The sequence below is a fragment of the Propithecus coquereli genome, unplaced genomic scaffold (genome assembly GCF_000956105.1).
Source record: "Propithecus coquereli isolate 6110/MARCELLA unplaced genomic scaffold, Pcoq_1.0 Scaffold66, whole genome shotgun sequence".
In the NCBI taxonomy this organism is placed as follows: Eukaryota; Metazoa; Chordata; class Mammalia; order Primates; family Indriidae; genus Propithecus; species Propithecus coquereli.
This window is the reverse complement of record NW_012152618.1, coordinates 1,697,997-1,718,777: the sequence shown is the minus strand read 5'-3', so window position 1 is coordinate 1,718,777 and position 20,781 is coordinate 1,697,997. Positions and strand designations below refer to the sequence as shown.

General features: G+C 43.5%; 1 protein-coding gene across 1 annotated transcript; it reads right to left on the bottom strand.

Moving 5' to 3' along the window:
* Nucleotides 1-13,083: 13,083 nt before the first annotated feature.
* Nucleotides 13,084-20,098, bottom strand: ZP4 (zona pellucida glycoprotein 4). The gene is made up of 12 exons (XM_012660214.1): nucleotides 19,921-20,098; nucleotides 19,516-19,637; nucleotides 19,327-19,429; nucleotides 18,183-18,335; nucleotides 17,283-17,470; nucleotides 16,643-16,740; nucleotides 15,673-15,803; nucleotides 15,315-15,504; nucleotides 15,089-15,239; nucleotides 14,702-14,777; nucleotides 13,383-13,499; nucleotides 13,084-13,187 (listed from the first exon to the last, which is right to left on the bottom strand). Exons 1-12 carry the CDS (start codon nucleotides 20,096-20,098, stop codon nucleotides 13,084-13,086), a joined length of 1,611 nt encoding a protein of 536 aa, XP_012515668.1.
* Nucleotides 20,099-20,781: the final 683 nt, after the last annotated feature.

Below are 20,781 nucleotides of genomic sequence, written 5' to 3'. Positions count from 1 at the left end.
ATTTGCTGTTATTATATAAATGGCCTAAAGGAAAGAGCATTTTAGACTAGAAATAAATGACTTTAACTCTATCCTTGCTGCTAATAACCTTGGAGCTTTGTGTAAGTTCCTTCGTATCCTCGATTCTGTTTTCTGGTTTATAAAATAGAAACGCATAATTCTTACCTCACAGGTTGTTTTGAGAATTAAATAAATAGTGTGTATGAGGCACGAAGTACCATTCTTGACATCTAGTACAGGTTTAATGGAAGTATTTATTTCCTACCTCCCTTTCCTAGGAAATGAACATATAAGTAAATTATGTGAATTCCAACAGGCAGTAGCTGGTAGACAACTGCAGATCACAAGGGGAATATAAGTACTTTGCTTTAAAACACCAGCATTTTACAAAACAAACTATGAAATTTATGACCTCAGCCTGAAAGAGTTTATGATTTGGAGTTAACAGTTTCCACCATAAACTGGTTTCCATAAACCAGTTGAAAGTCTAATTTTAAAGAGGACTGCATTTGCATAGATTACCTTCTTGAGTCAGGCCAAATGTGAGCTCCTAAATAAATATGAGTTATCATTTTGGATAGAATTACTTTTGTGAACTAAAATAAAATCTTAAGCCCTCCAGCTGACTGAATGGGCCCCCTCTTGGCCAAGAAGATCCCAGAAAAACCTTAAAGCTGAGTTGCCAGCCATCAGGAGAAGAGAGGTCAGACATGCCTAGTTATACCCCCTCTCTTCTGGAGCTACTCTTTGTAACAATAAGATACTAAATCTCTAACTCCATGTAAGGTGAAGGTTAAACCACACCTGAAGGTCCTCAATTTACTTAACAGATTACTTGAGTCTCAGTATATGTCTGGTTAAACCACACCTGTAGGTCATTAGGTCATCAATTTACTTAACAGGTCACTTGGGTCTCAGTATATGTCTGGTGGCTTGTCTCTGATTAATAGATTTTCTCATCTTTTTTTTTTTTTTTGAGACAGGGTCTTGCTCTGTCACCCAGCCTGGAGTGCAGTGGCCTCATCATAGCTCACAGCAACCTCAAACTCCTGGACTCAAGCAATCTTCCTGGGACTATAGACGCATACCACCACGCCCAGCTAGTTTTTCTATTTTTTGTGGAGACGGGGTCTTGCTCTTGCTCAGGCTGGTCTCAAACTCCTGGCCTGAAGAAATCCTCCTGCCTCGGCCTCCCAAAGTGCTAGGATTAAAGGTTGGAGCCACTGTGCCTGGCCCAGACTTCCTTATCTTCACTTAAAATATTCCAAGCCTTTAGGCAAAGCTTCGTTTCTTTAACCAATTGCAAATCAAAAAATCTTTAAGCCCATCTATAACCTGTAGGCCCCCACTTTGAGATGTCCTACCTTTTCTGGCCAAACCAATGTATGCCTTTCATGTATTGATATATGATTTTATGTGTAATTACTGTCTCCCTAAAAGGTATAAAACCAAATTGTAACCCAGCCATAGTAGGACCACTTGCTCAAGGCTTCTTGGATGTGGCTCTCTGGGCCATGGTCACACATATTCTACTCAGAATAAATCCCTTTAAATTATTTTACAGAGTTTGGACTCTCTTCCATTGACACTTTTTTCCTTTCATGGTTGCTATCAAGATAGATTTATGTACCTCTGTATGTATGGATTTGTTCATTCATTTATTCATTCATTCATTTGGGCCTGGACTTGTCCAATAAGTCAGGAGGCTTTTTGAGGCCACTCCTAGTTTTGAAGATGACATTGGCCTTAACGAGGTTGCTCATCTTCCTGTTTGTTGAGGGGCGGGGGCATGCTTACAGTTTGTAAGAATGCTGAGACAAATTATTTATGCATAATTTTGATTAAAGGTTGCCTATTCTCCACTGGAACTGGACCACTAATGAGGATCGTTCTCCTGTGTCATCCACTCATTCATGGAGCCAAGCTTTCTGAAGTACCTGCTGTTATCATCAAGGGCCTTGCAGGAGACATGGAAGTGACTGCCTGCACCATTCTGTCATGGGTCATAGTCCAGTAGGGAAGAAGACAGGGGGTAAATAGTCGCTGGAGGATGAGCACTGTGATGGAGGCGTATCAGGTATTTATTCAGTGATTGAATGTCTACTAAGTACTGAGCACCAGTTAGACCTACACTGGAAATCAAGGCTTCAGAGGTAATAAAATGTTCCTGTCCCTGCCCTGGTCCATTGGCCCATCCTGTCTAGGGGGCACTCCACTCTGGCACTGCTATAATTCTCTTTCTCTCTCCTTTTCTCAGTGGAAATGATTTCAACCAGTGAAGCAGTTGCCTAGCAGTTGAAAATAGGACAAAGAATAAAATAAGCATTTGCCTCCTAGGAACACAGTCGGGTTAAGGGATAGTCGGGGTTAAGGGATTCGACTCTTATCTCTTTGTACCAGATCTTGCCTTGAGGTAACTTGAGAAGATTTGCTTTTCAAATCCTGTGTGTTCTTTAGGAGCTTGAAGTTTGTTTTGCCTTTGTTTTAAAATAGGGGAAAATTTATGTAAATTGGTCTCAGTCATGTAAAGAACATTTAATTGGTGACTTAACAGTATAATCTTTTCCTTCCATTGAAAAATTGGAACTGGATTATTCTTGTCTGGACCTAAACTGTCTCTTCCCAGGAGTCCTGACTGGAAGGAGGCGCCATCCCTTTTCTGGCAGGGATTCCAGTCCTGGGAGTTCAATGTTTGTGTCATCTGCTATTGTGCTAATTTGCCCTCCAGGAATGGTGTCGCTCTTCACTGGGGATGGAGAAAAGACTGAGATTATAGTTGCCACTCCTTCTCTTGAGGACGAATGAGGAGGAAATAATAGGAGTGAGGGACTCCAGGGGGAAAGCCCTAGTTCTAAGTGATACCACTAATCAGCCCTAGGACTCTACACCTGGTCCCTCCAGGAACAGGGATGGACTGGGTGGGCGTTAGGGGTGGAGGGGACAGGGGGTTATAGTGAAACTGGGGAAGGGAAAAGTCTGGCCACAAACTTACACTGAGGAATTGGGAATCTGAGACCCCTTTGACTCCTTTCACCTCTCCTGTTTGGGGCTTCCTTTCGTTTTCCCTTGTCTTCAGTTTTGCAGTACGGGTTCTTTCGAAACCTTCCCCCAACTTTCCCATATATTATTGCAGTTTTCTTTTTTAGAAACTGGGCAATATATGACCTAGCAATTCCACACAGAGGAATTGATCTCAAGAAATAATTAGAAAAGTAGGCAAAAGTGTCTGTATTAGGGTGTTCATCCCTAAATTGTTTATAATACTGTAAAAACTGGCCATGACGTAAATGTTTACCAAATGAAGATGGTTCAGTAAAGTCTGGTATAGTCATACAATGGAATATCGTGTAACCGTTTCCAAGGATGTCTATATTTGCTTAAAAAATATTTCACCATAGACAGTGTGTTAAGCTATACCTTAAGTGTAGTCCCTCAGGAATTTAAGCCCTGCAAGAGTGGTCAGCTAACACTGTAGTCAGGAAGTTCCCACCCAGTGTGGCCACTGCCAGGGGCCCTCTTCCTCTCCATTCACCAACCCGGGAGGCTTTGCCAATCACCAGAATGATTGTTAGGAATGGGCTCCATTGGTGCAATCAGTGGTACTTAGGATGGTGAGTCTAATTAACTATTTGAAATACTCCCTGTCTTTGCCTCAAAAAGAAAATAAGAATTTAGCAAGGCCTGTGGTCCATGTCCTTAGAGATGACACCTAAGGCTGGAAGACTCGATCCCAAAATCCAGTGGCCAGTTTAGGTTCAGGCTGATCTTTAAATAGTGTTCTGATTGGTTCTGGATTCTGGTTTCTTGGTATCCAGGCTGATTGAATTCTAGGATATCCTGTTTTAGCTGGGTGAATCTTTTCTGCAAGATGGTAAAAGGTGTTGAGTTTTCCCTTAGCCCATGGAACAGATGGCATTACTATTTTTATTATCCTTTCTCTGAGAGAGAGAGAGAAAGAGAATTTGGCCTTGCTCTCACTTGTGATGGGTGTAGCTAACTTTAAATTACGTCAAACTTTTCTGTAGCTACCCTTCTTCACCAAAAAGAATTTAAGGCATATACATAGCCAGATTAGCTAAGGTGGGTTGGCTACACCATTTGATGATGATGCATATTTACATACATTGAGATGTCCATGATATATTGGTATATTTGTTATCTGCTGCTGTGCAGCAAATTACCCTCAAACTTAGTTGCTTAAAACAATAATCCTGTATTACCTGTCACAGTGTCTATGGGTTGGGAGTTCAGGCAGGGCACTGCAGAAATGGCTTATCTCTGTCCATCTATCTCAGTCTATTTCTGTCTCAGTCTATCTCTGAGAAGACTTCGAGGCTGGGGGCTGGGGTTGTCTAAGGTGCCTTCTCTCAAGTGTCTAGTGGGTGGTGCTGCCTGCTGAGGACTAGATGGGGCTGTCGGCCAAATAACCCTACGTAGCCTTGTAGGTGGCTCCATGAACAAATCTCAATCACCCCTATATGTTTTTTATAGTCCTCTCCCTTAACTATTTGAGCTTTGAGCTGTTTCCCAGAAATGGTGGATTTTCTGCAAGACAAAGGAGCTGAGATTCTGAGCCCCTGGGCAGACTTCCGGACACCAAGACTCACCATCTCCCTCAACCTGCCCCCAATGCATGTAGCCCCTTGTTAGTTACACCACGGTGGCCCCTCCTTTAAAAACCCATGATCTTTGTTAGTCAGAGAGATGGATTTGACCCATTCTCCTGATGAGATGTCTTTCATATTAAACAATTTCTTTCTTCCTTGGCAATCCTCATTGTTTCAATATTGGATCTGTGTGTGAAGAGCAACTGGATCTGGCAGTTGCCAGAATTCCCTTGTGGTTTCAATAACAGCCTTTCTTCATGGCCCAGGTGTCCTCACAGCATGTGGCTGGGTTCCAGGGGCAGGTGTCCCCAGAGGGAGAGAGAGAGACAGACAGACAGACAGACAGACGGAGAGACAGGGAGTGCCAGACAGAAGCCATACCCCTTTTATGAGCCAGCCTCGGCATTCACACCCCATCACTTCTGACCTGCTTACTGGTTAGAAGCCAGTCACTAAATCTGTCTCATATTCAGGTGAGGGAAATACGACTCCGCCCCCTGAAGAGAGGGGTGTCAAAGAACTTGCAGACATATTTTAAAACCACCACGATTGGCGACAAAAAGAAATCAGGACATACAAGGATGTCAAGTGTAATCTTTTGTTAAAAAGTAATACATGTATGAAAGTTTGGAAGGGTGTGAACCAAAAGGCAGTGTTTATCTTTTTACTTTCCCGTGCTTTCTAAAATGTTCAATGCAGAGGTACCACCTTTACAGTCCTTAAAGGCAACAGATGATTTCTATTGTCATTTAAAAATTAATAATACATGAATATGGCTGCTGTAAAAAAATTCAAACAATATAGAGATACATAGAGTGAAAAGAGACATGTGCTATCGTTTCTGCGCTGATTTAGAAATCCTGCCTTTTTCAGATAGTAAATTCGCCTGTACAAATGGTTCTCTCCCAACTCCACTTCGTTCCATGGCTATGTCGATCCCATCTGGAACCATTTTCACAGCGTTTACAGAATTATAGCTTTATCACATGCTTTGGCATCTGCTGGGCACTTCAGGCTGTTTGTTGCCTCCCTCTGATGTTGATCATGTTTTTTCTTCCGTTTGGAATGTCCTGTCTTTTCTTCCAAGTCCTGGACGTCCTCTCCTGCATCATTCACCAAACACACTCTCGAATTCCCAAGCCCTCATCCTGCAGTCTGGGTCCCTATGTGTGGCCATAGTCAATAACCTTGCCTGTGTGTGTCTCTGTATTTATAGTCAGCTCAGTAAGTTTTTGTTCTCTAGACTGAGTTCTGACCCTCAGTACCTCCCCCATGCAGTGCCTGACATATAGAGAGTGTTTAAGAAAAAAAAAGAAAAACTTTGAACAATGAATTTTACTTTTGCTTCTGTGAACAGAGTGTGCCCCTCATTCTTGCCAAGTAAAGGTGCCAGATGGGTGGAAAACCAAAATGATCTTAGTAAACCTTCCATGATAAACTCAAAGGAGACATTTGGGTAAATCAGTGTAAATGTGAGTTTGCTTTTTTTGTAATCATTTTATCTTCTGTAGAATGCAGCATACCGTAAGTGTTCAACAGGTTGTGCTTACGTTTGTCTCTATGTCTATATATTTAACAGCGCTGGTATCTTTTAGAGCTTAAACAATGAGGAAATTTATTATCATATATAACTAGAAATCCAGAGACAGGTTGGCTTGATGGTTCAAAGATTTCAACAAGAACCAAGTATTTTTCCAATCCTCACTCTGGCATCTTTGGTTCTGATTTTAAATGTAGGCACATGCACACTGGATGTGGCAGTTTTAGATGTCACAGCTGCACACAAAAATACCTGGAGGAAGAAGAGAGAGTACCCCTAATAGCTTAGGAGTGAGGAGATTTTTCCAAATTCTCTCTGCAGATATTCTCCAGGGCAGGTTCACACCCTCACTCCAGAGCCAGCTGCTAATAAGAGGGATGGGATTATGCTTAGACTAAAGAGGCTTCTTGCTAGAACCAGGATGAGGTCAGCTTCACCTACGGATATAGATGTATGGGGTGGGGTAGATACTTGATTAAAACGATAGTTCTATCAGGAAGGAAGGATGGGGTGGGTCCTGGATAGCTCATGAATTTTTCTCATTTTTAGAGTGCAGCTCTAAGCTCTGCACTGCACATATTTTATAAGCACCCTTTGGTGATAAGATTGATGGTGATACTGGTGATGATGACAACATGGAGAATCTCTACCATTCTTTGTTGCATTTTTTGTACCAAGCATTATGCTAAGCTCATTAAACACACATTTAGATCTCACAACTCTTTTCTACACATTAATGTAATTCAGTTTTTCCAGCTTTCCAAAGCATACTCTGAAGCTTTGTGGAAAGAGTAAATTTTGAAAAGGGGGTTGAAGGAAGAAAGAAGGCATGAGCTCCAGATGGGGCAGGGAGTCAGGTGAAGTTCTCAGCAAGTGACCTAAGCAGGGCAACTGAAGGCCCATGGGCCAGGAAGACAAGCACAGTTAGATGAAGGTGATTACAGGGCAGCTGGTGGGGGGTCTTGTAGGTCTTGCTTGGGACTGATGTGTGATAGAAGAGTTGTTTTTGAGACAGATTTCTCAACTCCAAATCCTCAAAGCCTTAGTAGAATTTGCACTGTGATAATTAAAAGTCAGAATATTATGTCACACTGATGACTTAACCCACAGGTAGTTTTGACATTCCTGTTTACACAGATGAGAAGGTAGAGGCAGTCATCCAAACACGCCAAGCAACAGGGGCAGGAGGAGAAGGCTCTCCTGCTGGGCTTCCCGCGGTGCTGAGGCCACTGGCTTCTATCAACCCATCCTATGCAGAGACCTACAAAAAGAGATTTGAAGCCAAGGCAGGTGTTAAATGGAACACTGTCATTTGATATCTCCAAATTACAGTGGAGAAAATAAAAAAGAAATACTAGAATGGAGAAGAATGGAGGCAGGTGCTACAGTGGAAAGGGCACATTCTCTGGAATCAGAAAAATTCAAATCCAAATTTGGATTCCCAAGTGGACCCACTAGTGCTCCAATTCTCAGTTGCCTGGGTTCCATGGAAGATGGAAAGTCATAAAGCAAAAATCAAAAAGATCTGGAGTGGGGATTTGGGGATGGCCTGGAAAACAGGATTTAAATCACTTCTGCTTTATTAATCAGACTCTTACAACTGGGATAACGTTGCCCAGGTCAGCCTGCCCAGGGCTGTGGGATAGGCCATCGCAACATTTGCTTATTCAACATTGACTAAACATTTACTGAAGGTCTCCTACGCAAACCATACTCATCTATGTAGCATTAACATTAAAAAAAAAAGACATGCTAGCTCTGAAGCCTTGCGAGAAAAAAAGAAAAAACTCAGAAATTTCTCAGCTTTTTAAAGGTGAGAATAATATTACCCACTTGTGAGCATCAAATAAAATAATCCATGAAAATTACTTACACAGTATCTGGCATGATTATTATTTTACACTTTCTCAACATTTATTTCAAGGGTTAAAATGCACAAATTCATCTTTTCCTTCCAACGCCATCTATTTCAGAGAATAACTTTTCACTTACATAAGTTCACCAGGCTAGACTCATGATTAATTCTGCATCCCATTTTGCTTTTAATTTTACCCAGGGCATTAACATGAAATAAATATTTATCACAATCATAATACTTCAATAACGCTGCTTTCGTGCTCTGTCCACTTTTCCATTAATACATTCTGGTATACTTTGTCATCAGACCTCCCCTGGGGAAGTATTTTCCTTGTGCAACCATATTTCAATCATTAAAGTTTTCAAAAAAAAATTTTTTTTTTCTTTTGGGCCAAAAGAAGATAACTCCTGAGGTACTAGAGATTAAATTAAAAAAAAAAAAAAAACGAAGAAGAAAGGCCAATTCAGGAACTCATAATGGAAAGGCGATGGGGTGAAATAAGGGAAGGACTTATTCACAGGAAACACAGAACATCAAGTTGATTGGCCCCAAATCAAGGGCACTGAGTCATCCTAGAGGTGTCTCAGGGCTTTGGTGTCATCTTACAAAAGTCACTCGAATAGATTGTATTAAGATTGTCTGCATGGTAATTGAAAAAGGGTTGACTCATGGAATTTAAATGTGACTTTGACAGAAAGCTGCTTCTCTGACCCTCATCATGAATGGACTTATTTATAGGCATCTTCCCATCACCTCTCTGTAGCTTCCTGGGCAACAGCAAATGCCAGGAACAGCTTGCAGGTAGCAACCTTTTGGAGGAGACATGGAAGAGAGCAGGCAGAGAGTTATCAGGAGCCTGGAGCCTGGTCTCACGGCCAAATGCAGAACATGATACAGGCGCATGAAAGTACCCTTTACCCTGGGCTCAACCCTCCCCACCTCCCAGTGTTTACTTTAGGGGGCTCAGCAAAAAAGCTAACACACACACTACTTCTTCCCACCACGGTCAAAGTCATCTTATAAAAATGATTTTCCCTGTATACAGAGTACTTTACTAGGGCCTGTGAGAAGATAGCAGCGGGCAAGATACCGCTCAGGATTCCTCAAGGACATACTTGTCATCCTCAGCCCACACGTTCTTATTCTGTAGGGGCTACAGGCCTTCTGGACAACAGACGGATATCATATATACAGAGAGAAAAATAGCAGTGACAACTGTGTACAGGGGAGCATGAACAGAGCTGTCACTTTTGTGTAAACTAAAGATCATGCACACAGGAAGCTTGCTTCTGGACTGGCAACAAATGGTGGGCAACAGTTCCTTTGGGGGAGAGGGATTGGGAGTGAGAAATGGGAGATATTTTATTTGTGCTTTTCTTCATGGTTTGATTTTTTTCTCTTTCCTAAGTTGGTCATGCCAGTTAGTACTGTTACAGGTAGTATTATGGGCTCCTTTTGTTGTCTTATACCTTTTATGTATTTAAAAACAGCTTATAAATATTAATTCGCAATTCGAGACAAAAAGATAAGTGTTGCCAAGGGTGTGGAGAAATTGGAACCCTCATCTATTACTGGTGGGAACGTAAAATGGTGGAACCACTTTGGAAAACAGTTATATAGTTCTTCGAAATGTTAAACATAGAATTACCATGTGACCCAGAAATTCTACTCTTAGGTACACAACCAAGAGAAATAAAAATACATGTCCAGACAAAAACTTGTACAGGAGTGTTCACAGCAGCATTACTCCCAATAGCCTAGAGATGGAAACGACTCCAAATGTCCATCAACTGATAAATGGATAACAGAATGGAATATTACTCAACCATAAAAAGGAACGAAGTGCTGAATTTTGCCACAACATGGATGAAGGTTGAAAACATTATGCTAAGAAGCCAATCACAAAAGGCCATGTTATATGATTTCATTTATATGAAATGTCCAGGAAAGACAAATCTGTAGCGACAGATTAGTGGTTGCCAAGGGCTGGGGTGAGGAGGACTAGTGATTTCCAATGGGAATACAGTTTCTTTTGGTGTGGCGATGGTTGCACAACTCTGTGAATATACCAAAAACGACTGAACTGTGCACTCTAAAAGGGTGAGTTATACGGAATGTGAGTTATATCCCAATGAAGCTGGTTAAAAAATTATGAGTAACAAAGCTAGGTTTCCGAAGAGAATGTTATAGCCGCTACTGGATTTGTAATGTTTCTGTGTGGTATTTTTATTTTTATTGTGGTAAAGAAATTTTACTCAAGAGGAGAAATGAATTGTGGATGTTTTAATAGCAAATGTGAAATCTGAGCATCTCCTGATTGTCAAAAGATAAAGGCAATTAAGTTCTGGCAAAAGTGCAAGGCTTCATTATCATGAAAGTTTTTTCATTCCTATGAACCAAGTGATCTCACCCTGGAGATGTGAGGAGTTGGGGAGCAAGGAAGGGGTTACTGACAGGGAGTCTGTTCATCCTAAGAGGCTTCCCTGGTCAGAAATTGCTAGATTAGGGAGCGAATGTGTTCTGGTTAAAATCTAGCCAGAGAACTTTCTAGGCTCCTTTAAATCTGGGTAAATTATGTCACGGTTTGGTGTGATTCACTCAGCAAATATTCTCTGAGCTCCTGCTCTGTGCCGGGCCCTTTGCCCTGGACAAGGAAATTTTTACTAGTTACTAGGCAAAGGCTGTCAAAAATTGGACAAATGCCAAAAAAATAGTGCTAGTTTAAGAATGAGGCCAGGAGTATGTGTGGGGGGAATAATCAAGTTTCTAGTTTAGCCAAGAGACACATTCAAATTAATGGCTCCGACTAATATTTCTCTTTAGAGCAGTTATTCAACTTTAAGCTAGGTAGTTTTGGGCAGGGACTATTCGATTCAGAGGTACATTTTAGTTTTTTCCCTGCAAAAATATTCCTTTCTCCGTTGATCAGACTAAGTTCTATTAAGGATTTTATTGTTATAAAACCAGAATACTATATGTGCAGAAATATAGGATATTACTCTCATATTTTTTGGAGAGAGATTCCATGGTAAAATACGGGAAATAAGTTCTAGCTCCCTTTGGAGATATATAGGATAGTACATGTGTTACCACCCTCCCCTCAAAGGGCAAATTGATAACCATGTAAACAACCTACATGCCAGGTACTGTGCTAGACTAGCCCTCCTGGTTGTTGAAACCCAGATTCATGACTTAGTTGCATTTAGAGGACCTTATACACTTGCTTTGCTTTAGGGGTAAATTAAGAATTCATGACCATATCCACTTATTTCTCTTACAGGGAGAGAAAGATGTAATTTGGCAATTCCCCTTTCCCAGTCATTCTTTACCCAACTATATTTTTCTTATTTGTCACCTGACACTTGTCTGCTCCAGTTGTTGGGGCAGATTTCCTGTTCACTGCTTTACTTCCAATGCATAGTATAATGTCACATAGTATGTCCAATAGACATTTTAATTAGACTTCAGGGTCATGCTGTAGCTACTAGCTAGAGTAGCTCCTTGCCAGGTGATGCTGTTGAGCACATGAAGAAGTTTGAGACAGATGTATTATTCAGCTATTGGAAAATACAGTTAGATATAAATTCCCAACTTTGAATACCTAGAAGTACAGTATTTCCAATCGATGTTCACCATGCAAATTAATATTTAAGTATGTAATGGTTTTCAGAGACTGATTATGTTAGATAAATTGAATTGAATTATGTTAGATAAATTTTAGATGTATCAGGTTAAATGAGGTTTTATCTGTTTACAATTGCCAAGGTGAGTTGTTTAGTGATGAGTTAAACATTGCCACCACCGCAATTAGAGACCATTGTTCTTCCCCTCAAAGTCTCAGCTGTTAGCACTGGTCGGTAGACACAGACCTTTATTTAGCACAGCCGTATGCAAAGCATAAGGCCCACAAGCCTAAGACAACTCTTTGTCTAGCTGAACTGGAAACTGTATTTTACTAAAAATAGCTCTTTCGAGACCAAAATCTAACTCCAAAACTGAAGTTCAAGTTCTAGCTCTACCCTTACTTGACCAGGTAACACTGGTAAGTTACTTGACTTCTATCTGCCGTAGGTTCTAGACACTGGGGGTGAGTGCTCACCCTGTCAGATTGTCAGGAGGCTCAAGTATGTTATCAAACATCTAGGATGGTTTGCCACATAAGCGTGTAGCATCCCTGTCTGAGAAAGGGAATATTCATTTCCTCGCTTAGCAGTTTGAAGTGGGGTTGACTTGTCTGCAAAGACATTGTTCAAAAGCCAACAGTAAAACCTTTTACTTTGCTAAAGTGTCAACCTAGACGTTACTTCCCAAAGAGGGATGAATAAGGAAATTTTGTTTAACCAGGATTAGTTTCAGAGCTTTACTGTGGAAGAGGGTACTCCAGAATGTGACCAACAGCAGTTATAAGAAAGTTCCTTGAACAGGACATTTACCTTGAGAAGTCACAGTGATTGTATCCCCTCGTCTTTCCTACCAGTCTAAAAGACCACTAGATTAGGAAACTACTTGTCAGTTCTGGCTCAACTAAGCAGTCTCTGATCAAGCTATCTCCAGTTGACCAATTCATAATTGGATACATCCTTTTAGTCATTGCTCTACATACTAGTTTTCAAAGTCTGATGCTTGGACTAGGAAGAACAGCATCATCTGGGAAATGGTTAGAAATGTGAATGTTTAAGCCTCATCCCAGACTTACTGAATCAAACTCAGAGTGGGGCCACTAATTTTTTATCCAGTCTTCCTGTGATCTTGATGCATACTGGAGTTTGCAAACCAATGGGCTAAGAGATTCATGACTAGTTCTAGACCAATTCTACCCTAGCTAGGTTGCTCTTGTCTTGTGGAAGAGTTTTGTTCTATATTTTCCTCTTGAGCTTATAAAACTTTTACTAAGTCAGGGGTTTATTATACCAGTTTTTGTTTTATTCTCAGCTGAGATACCACCCCAAGCTTGAAAGATGAGATGCCAAAAGCAGCAGATAGGCTCATTTTAGATTAGCTTTCTACCTTCCAAATAAGAAGCTCAGCACAGGCTAGTAGTGCAGTCTTGTTTTATTGACACATTTGGTCTGAGTAACTCATCTCCGTTTCCTGATAGCCAAGTAGGATACTAACAGGACTCCAACGATTAAGACCCCGGAGAGTCCTCCCACCCACAGAGACTGTGAGTCTACAGGAACACCTAGAGGATGGAAAGACAGATTAATACGTGCTGAAGTCAACCAAGGGAGTCTGTGTCCTGACAGACTGGCAGTCTTCTGCTATAGGAAAGTGTTAGTTTCTTTTCAGGAAAAGATTGATCAGTAGGGGATAGGAAGAAACAGCTTTGGGTTAACTGGTGCTTTGGGTAGTAAAAGTTAGGTCTCCTCCTACTCACTTGAATATTTATGGAACTTTCCTGAAGGGTCCTTAGTGGCTTGAAGTAGAATCATGGGGCCCTTGCTAGAAACACTAGCAGTACTGTTCTGAAGACTGATGTTAGAGTTTCTTCTTCCTGTTGGAGAGATGAGAGCAAGTGATTTAAGTTTTGTTTTTGCTCGCATAGGACAGGGACAGGGAGTGTTATGGTACAAGTCCAGGTCCCTCGATATGGAAAGTTCCGTTCCATGCTTTACAAAGGCCTCATTTTAGTGTGTTAATACAAACCTGACCAAGTCAGACTTTGTATCTAACACCTCAGTATCACTGGGATCTGGGCATAGAAATATTAGAAACTATCTCCAACTGCCATCGTTTCCTGAATAGAGATCACTTTGACAGTAGCACGTTTATAATTTAGAGACCTTTCCATGTGATATAGAGGCAACTGGTAAAATAGATAATCGAACTATTTGAATCCTGCTTCTGTTTGCCAGTTATAGGACTTTGAGAATGTCAATCTGAGGTGGTTTAGTTCATTAGAAGTAGAGGTAGTATACATGATTGGAGTTGGATGCTAAGTATGTAAAATGCTACATTAAGTACTTAAGTACCATTTAGTTACTATGAGTTTTGCTGGAAGGGACTTAAAGCTTTAGGGGTCTTGGATCCCAATTCATTCAGGGGCTAGACAGGTAGGTTGGTGGATCAGGTGGAATACATATACACCTTAGGAGCATTGGCCATGAGCAACTGGAGGACATATTAAGTCCACAATCATTCCATCTGGAGATCTTTAGCCCATGTTGACAGACCTTCAAGCAGGTGTAGACATTTATATTTGTAAGCTAGCCAGATGTTTTTGAACTATATATAGGTAATGGACTGGCTTGGCATTTGGTCTAATAAAAATTCATATGGAAAGGTTGAAAGTTACCTGAAGATTTATAGTTTTTATGTGTTTGCCATATATGTTTGTACGTATTTGATAGTGATGTCTCTATATATGATGTATAGTGATCTGATCAGGGTAATTAGCAAATCCATGTCAACCATTTATCACTTGTGTTGGGAACATTCAACATCCTCTAACTATTTGAGACTATACATTGTTACTGTAGTCATCCTACAGCAGTATAGAGCACTAGAACTTATTTGAAGGGACCTGGTATTCTAGGAAGTAAGTCAACCCTGGTTCTACTGTATAGTAGGTACTTAGAGAAGCCTAATAAGGTAAATCTCCAGTTGAATTATTTGGCCAGAGGCTGGGAAAGGTTAAACCTGGGACTCAAGACTCATTCAAATTGGTCCTCTCATGTAGACAGCTTGGATACTCACGGTCAGCAGGACAGGTTACCCTACAGGATGGCATCTCAGCGGGCTGGCAGACTGACACGCTGCAGTGCAGGTATACCTGGGAGCCAACAGAATGTGAGTCACGTTGTAGTACCACCACCTTGTAAGTCTTCAAACCTGCTTTGTCTCCCAAGCAAGAAGTTCAGGAGGTTATCAGAAAATCTCGATAGCCCAAGCCAATGTCACAATAGCCTTAAAGAACCAGAGTCCAGTTGACAGACCTCACTCAGAGTTGGTATCAAGGGCTTCTCTGAGCAGAACCAACAACCAGCATTAGGGCTGCCTGGGCTGAGGAGTGATAGGATGTGGAAATAGTCCCAGGTCGGGAGGTTCAGAGCTCTGCTGAGGGTTGGGAAGGCAGCATCCTACCTGTCCCTTGAGAGCCTGCTTTGCTGCCACAGGGTCCACAAAGCTGAAGGTGAAAATGCTGAAGCGCCGGTGGTGAGAGGGAAATGGCAGATTTGAGGCTCTCTGGACTGGGATCAGTTGGGTCTGATAATTGTCTCCAGTGTAGGGGCATCTACGCCAAGAGATCCCGCAGTCAGGATGGGCTTCTTTGAGGGACTCGGGATGGACGAATGAAAGAACCACTTACCCCTTCACCAGTACAGGCCACTGTGGCTGACTCAGGGGGTTTGCGCTGGGCGTGGCCCAACACTGATGTAAGAGCAGCCCCAGGTAGGGGTCTGTTCTGTGAAGGACGGAGACCTCCACGTAGATGGGATCCCGAAGTAACTTCACCACTGGGTAGTCCCCAGCAGTGTAGTAGGAGCTATAGTTGTTATCTGCAAGAGGCCAAGATAAGGAGTTGATATGGTAAGAAACAGTCACTTGAGGACTATCTTCCCCACAAATATCTCTGTACAAGTGTCTCGTTGCTAACTTAGGGTCCTCATGCCCCAGCAGTGACAGTTTAGATTGCAAGCCAGATGCTGTAGCCAAGGGGGTCTTACCTTTGGCAATCTGAAGTTCCAGAGTGAGGGGTCCAGGCTGGATCTCAGGAAGGGGTGGGGGCAGAGTGAAGACCTGGACATTAACTGGGAGAGAGCTGCCGTTTACAGAGTAGCTGCAGCTGACTCGGAGCCTGCAGGAAAACGCGACTTTAGCTAGCTGGCTCAGGTGGGTTGACCACACCTTTTATTTTAACTCTTGTGGAGCAAGTGTCAGGTGTTAGACACGTTTGCATATGTGATGGATGTGGTTCCTGCCCTCGTGGGAGCTGTATTTTAGTTGGAGAGATTGATATGTAACTAAGACCTGTGTTTGAGTTGGAGATAAGAACCATATAAGAAACAGACATGGTTCCATGAGAAACAGGTGCCTAGTATACAGAAAGGGGTCTGGGAAGATGTTTCAGGTGACATGATAGGAAGGAGAATGAAGATAACCATTGAGGTAGGAGCAACACCTGATATAGAAAAGGTGTGGAGGCAAGAAAGAGCTTGAAGACTTGAAAATTCAGAAGGACGAGCCTGCAGTTGGCAAATAGGGGTTGAGAATGTGAGAAGCTGTCAGGCTGGAGAGGGGAGAGGGGACTGTTTCATGCAGGGCCCTGAAGGTTATGTTCCTGTTATCTTTCCATACCTTAAAGTCAACAAGAAAGCTTTAAGTGTGTGATCTGACACAAGGTTTTAAAGGGATCCTTTTGGCTACAGCATGAACAATGGAGGAGGCCGAGATGAGAAACAACCCAGTTAAGTGGAAAAGCAAAAACCTAGGGGAGCTTGAGGCTTAGGTCGAGTTTGTGGCAGTGATGCAGGTGGACTTAATTGGTGGTCGTGAGATTGGCGAGCCAAGGCAGTGGACAGGTTCACCAGCTGAGGAACATTCTTTTGTGGATTCAGGGTTTACCTTGGAACTCCTGCTTTATGGAGGAAGGGAAGTCATTCTGGCCAAGGAGGGTCAGGTTAACTAAGACTTTACCTGAAGATGCTGTCGCGGGTGATGGACCCACGGCTCCAACGTTTTACGTCCCTAGTTGCAACCAGCTCGTTTTCATATACTGCTTGGTCTCCAGCGATCTACAGGAGTGGGTAGGTGAAAAGTCTTGGTCATTCCTGCTAGCCAGATGCTGCTTCCTGTAGCTTGCTGATCTAATATTCAGCAATGCTACCCCTCAGCAATGCTACCCTTGTTATGTTCCTCTGCACCCTGAGAAATGAGGCAAGAGCACATAACTTGGAAAGTTATCACTTTGCCTTATTTCAGAACAAAGGAATGGAAAGGGGCTTTGAGTACTAAGAGGCAGCTAGAGTACTACCACCAATCCCGATAAACATCCCTGCTGGTTTTTCAGAGCACTGCTGTAAAAGGAACCTGTTCCTTTTTTATGGCTTGGTAAAGTGAAAATCTCTTAGCTAGATCACAGCTGTGATCTTTGCTGACCCAGGGGAAGTTTCAACTGTCTCAGTGATTAGGCATTCTTCTGCCTTCGAGACTGTCCTGAACACCAAGTGATAGAGTCAGGAGCAACCTTCATGGCCAAGATATCCCCCACCATTCATCAGGATGTTCCCACCGACTTTCAGAGCCAGAAATTGAGCCCAAGGACAGCTGCTCTCACCCGTCTTGTAGTACCACAGGAAGTAAACGGCAACACGAACAGGGCAAAGGTGTGTGTTGTCATCACAGGGTCACATCCGCTGTCATTTCCGAAGGCCAAGTACACGGAATCCAAGAGCAGGGGGGGCGTGGTCACATTCCGAGACACAGCGATGGAGAAGCGTCCCTCTCGGCTACAGTGCAAGGTCACTGAAACATCAGAGTGGCTGTGCTGAAGGCAGGTCATCTCTCCTGTTAAGCAGCCAGACAGGAGTCTAACAACGTTTAATCCCTTCTGTTGTGAAGTTGGTATCCCCAGCTATGGCCTTGGTGCAAGCTCAGCTGTCAGCTGCCTCACTGATGCTCCTCCGAATGAGCATCTGCCTTTGAGTCCTGCCTGCACAACTCATGGCCCCAGGCAAGGTATTGAGCCTCCTTGCTTCAGTTTCGTTTGTTATCTCCTGCCTTGTTTTACTTATCAGTTAAGACTCAGATATTAGAGTGTGGCATATATAAGTCCAATGAGTGATTTTTAATATTGGAAAAACTTGGAGCATGATTTAGGACATGCAGAAAGTAGTAATCTTAAAATGAGGCTCTCTAAACACAATCTCAGACCATCAGCCAAAGTGGCTCTCCCTTGGGGAGAAAGTTAAGTTTCTATCAGTGAGTATCTGGCACATAGACCTAACTTCTTGAGTTCGAGTGTTATTGGCTTTATAGTGGATTCTGGGACAATAGAAAGCGAAAGGCTGTAGGAAACTCTTACTTTGGGTCCAAGTGTCCTAGGACTCATTGCTCATAAGGCAGCCTTTGATCACTGTTTGCCTTCTGAGCAAACCCTTCTCTCCACCCTCCTCTGGCTTTCACTGTAAGTCATTGGCTCTCTTCCTCAGCTGGTTTCAGAAACGTGGTGACTCACCCATGTTTCCGTAGTAGCAGGAATTCACCTCTGTGGAGCTGTAGCAACAGCCTAACTCCTCGCAGTCACTGCGAGAGATGGAGGAAGCTGCACATGGAAGCCTGTCCACCGTTGGGATGGAGTGGCACGGGTCAGCCTCGGGAGCATCTTGGGCTAGGTGTTGAAAAAGGAAGAGTAACTCAGGTAATGGAAAGGTTGGTCTTGAACATCATTGCTACAAGTCATTAATGTTGGATTCCCATAAATAGATATTCAATCATCTACTTAATGTTACATGCTGTAGATTAAGTCTCGGAAGGTGAACTATTAAGTCACCTCCTAGGGAGTGCCCTGATGTTAGTTCTTTTTGGAAGGAGGGAATACCAACAAGATCTGTAGAAGTGGTGGGGCACCTTCCTCATGCCTTCAAGTAACAATAGAGGTGCATTCTCAAGCTGCAATGTGGACATGAATTACCCGAATATCTTTTTAAAGTAGTCTGGTTCAGTAGGTCTGGGGTGGGCCCGTCATTCCTCGTTTTGTCAGTGTTGCCCATCCAGGCTGTATTTTGAGTAGCAAGGCAGGTGAGAAGAATGAGTTATGAATTCAAATCTGTTCTGACTTTGAAGTGGGACTCTCAGATGGCAAGACTTTCTGCAGTAGGTGTCCTACTTACTACTAATTCCCCAGTGAAATGACCAAGTGGCCCCCAGCCGAGGGAGGAGGAGACTTGGATCCTAGTCTCAGTGTATAGTTGGTACCTTGGAGGCGTTTTCCAAGTCCCCTAGTTAGCTCCAACTTCCTTCCCTGCCCTTCCCAAGGGCGAGGAGCTCCCGGTTCCGGGTTAGTTCTTGTTTGAATCCCAGCTCTGTCACTCACCAGGGACGGGCCTGTGGGTAAGCTCACTGCCAGGGGACAGCAATAGTGTTTGCAGCTCCAGGTTAGGATTAGGGGAGTGACATGCAAAGCCCTTACCACAGTGCCCTAGCACTGAGTAATCTTTCGATTGGTAGTTATTGTAAGAACCACCTGTGGAGGCGAGAGTGGGAGAAAACCACCCTTCATTAGTGTCAGGTGTCACCACACTGAGCCAGTAGGAGAGGCCTAAAGGCACCTTTCCAGGCAACTCTACCTGACTCAGAACCTGAAAGCGTCCAACCTTTACCTAGAAGATCCACAGGACACTTGAGCAGCTGCTTCTCCGTAACCATGTTGGGTCCAGCCTCACCTGCTCCTTCCACTCCGATTGGCATGATGTAGTGGGAGTCCTGCAGAGACAGGCCCCGGGCAGTCAGCCTGGACGGTGGCATGAGGGGGTCTCACTCAGTGTTCCCGGTCACTGGCTCATACTCACCCACTCAGTGACATAGCAGCCACCATAGGTTGCTTCCAACACCACAGAGCCGCCCGGGCCCTCCCCTACCCAGGTGCCACAGCCGGAGTCATTCTGCAGCCTGTGCAGCAGCCCTTGGTTGTCTGGAGGGGTGGGGAGAGGTAAAAAGCACAGTGGTCAGTCTCCCTGTCACCAGTGCTAGGAGAGGACAGCCAGCCCTGCCATGAGACCCCAAGGGGCAGCTGCCAATAAGAATAAGAGGGAAATCAGATTCATATCAGAAGTGGCTATGTTTTAGACTATTCGTTCTCGGATACAGGGTTCATTCAAGGGGCAAAGTGTCAAGGCAAGAAGCTACAGCATAGTTTTAGGTAGTAGAGGAGACATATCATTGCCTGGCTAAGCCGAGCGAGTCTTCAAACTTACCCCAAGCTATTAATACAGGAAGAGTCTCTGCCTCCTGGCCGAGAGGATTTGCAGTGAACCGAAAGCCCTGCAGCCCACAGTGGAGCACGCCAGCATGATCTTGGGCCTTCGGTGTGTGCTGGCCACTCAAAGCCAGAGATAAAGGAAAACACAGCAAGACGCACCGCAGCAGCCCCATGGTGCCACCAGGAGCCCCGGCTGGCTGCCAGCTCCCCACCTCTCCCAAAAGTCAGGGGCCCTCTTGCACCGGGAGGTTTCCTTATATACAGAAGGCAGGCTTGTTTTCAGGTGCACATCTTCGTAACACGCAGGTGGGGTGCCTTTGGAAAGGGTACTTCATCCAGCCTCATTTGCCTTGCGGCACAGTCTGCAGGTGCATCACATTAAATGTCACACTCTAGGCAGATTTCAGAGCCCAGGAAACATGTGGTAGCTTTTAGCGGGGGTGGGGGAAGAAGGCTTCCTCAGGCTTGCTCAGTACAGCCCTTATTCTACTAGTCTATTGACTTCAGAAGACCTTTCTCTAGAATGTTGTGTATTTGGGAGTGAATCCTAGCTCCGCCGTCTATGAGCTACAGGATCTGGGTAAATTATAATACTATCTCTCAGAGTCTCAGTTTTCTCATCTGTAGAATGGGAATGATACGGGAGAAGGACCTTTCTTAGGGGACTGCCTGGGGTGCGGGTGGGGGCCCAGTATGAAAATAAAGGAGAATCTTGGGTCCCTTCAGGAGAATTCTGGGCACCTGGCTAGCTTCGAAAAGCAATTGGGCAACCTGGTGAGAACAGTGGCCCTCCAAAGGGGCCAGAGTCACCAGGTGTTTTGGTTCCCTATAGAAATTAAAAGATGGCATCTTAACA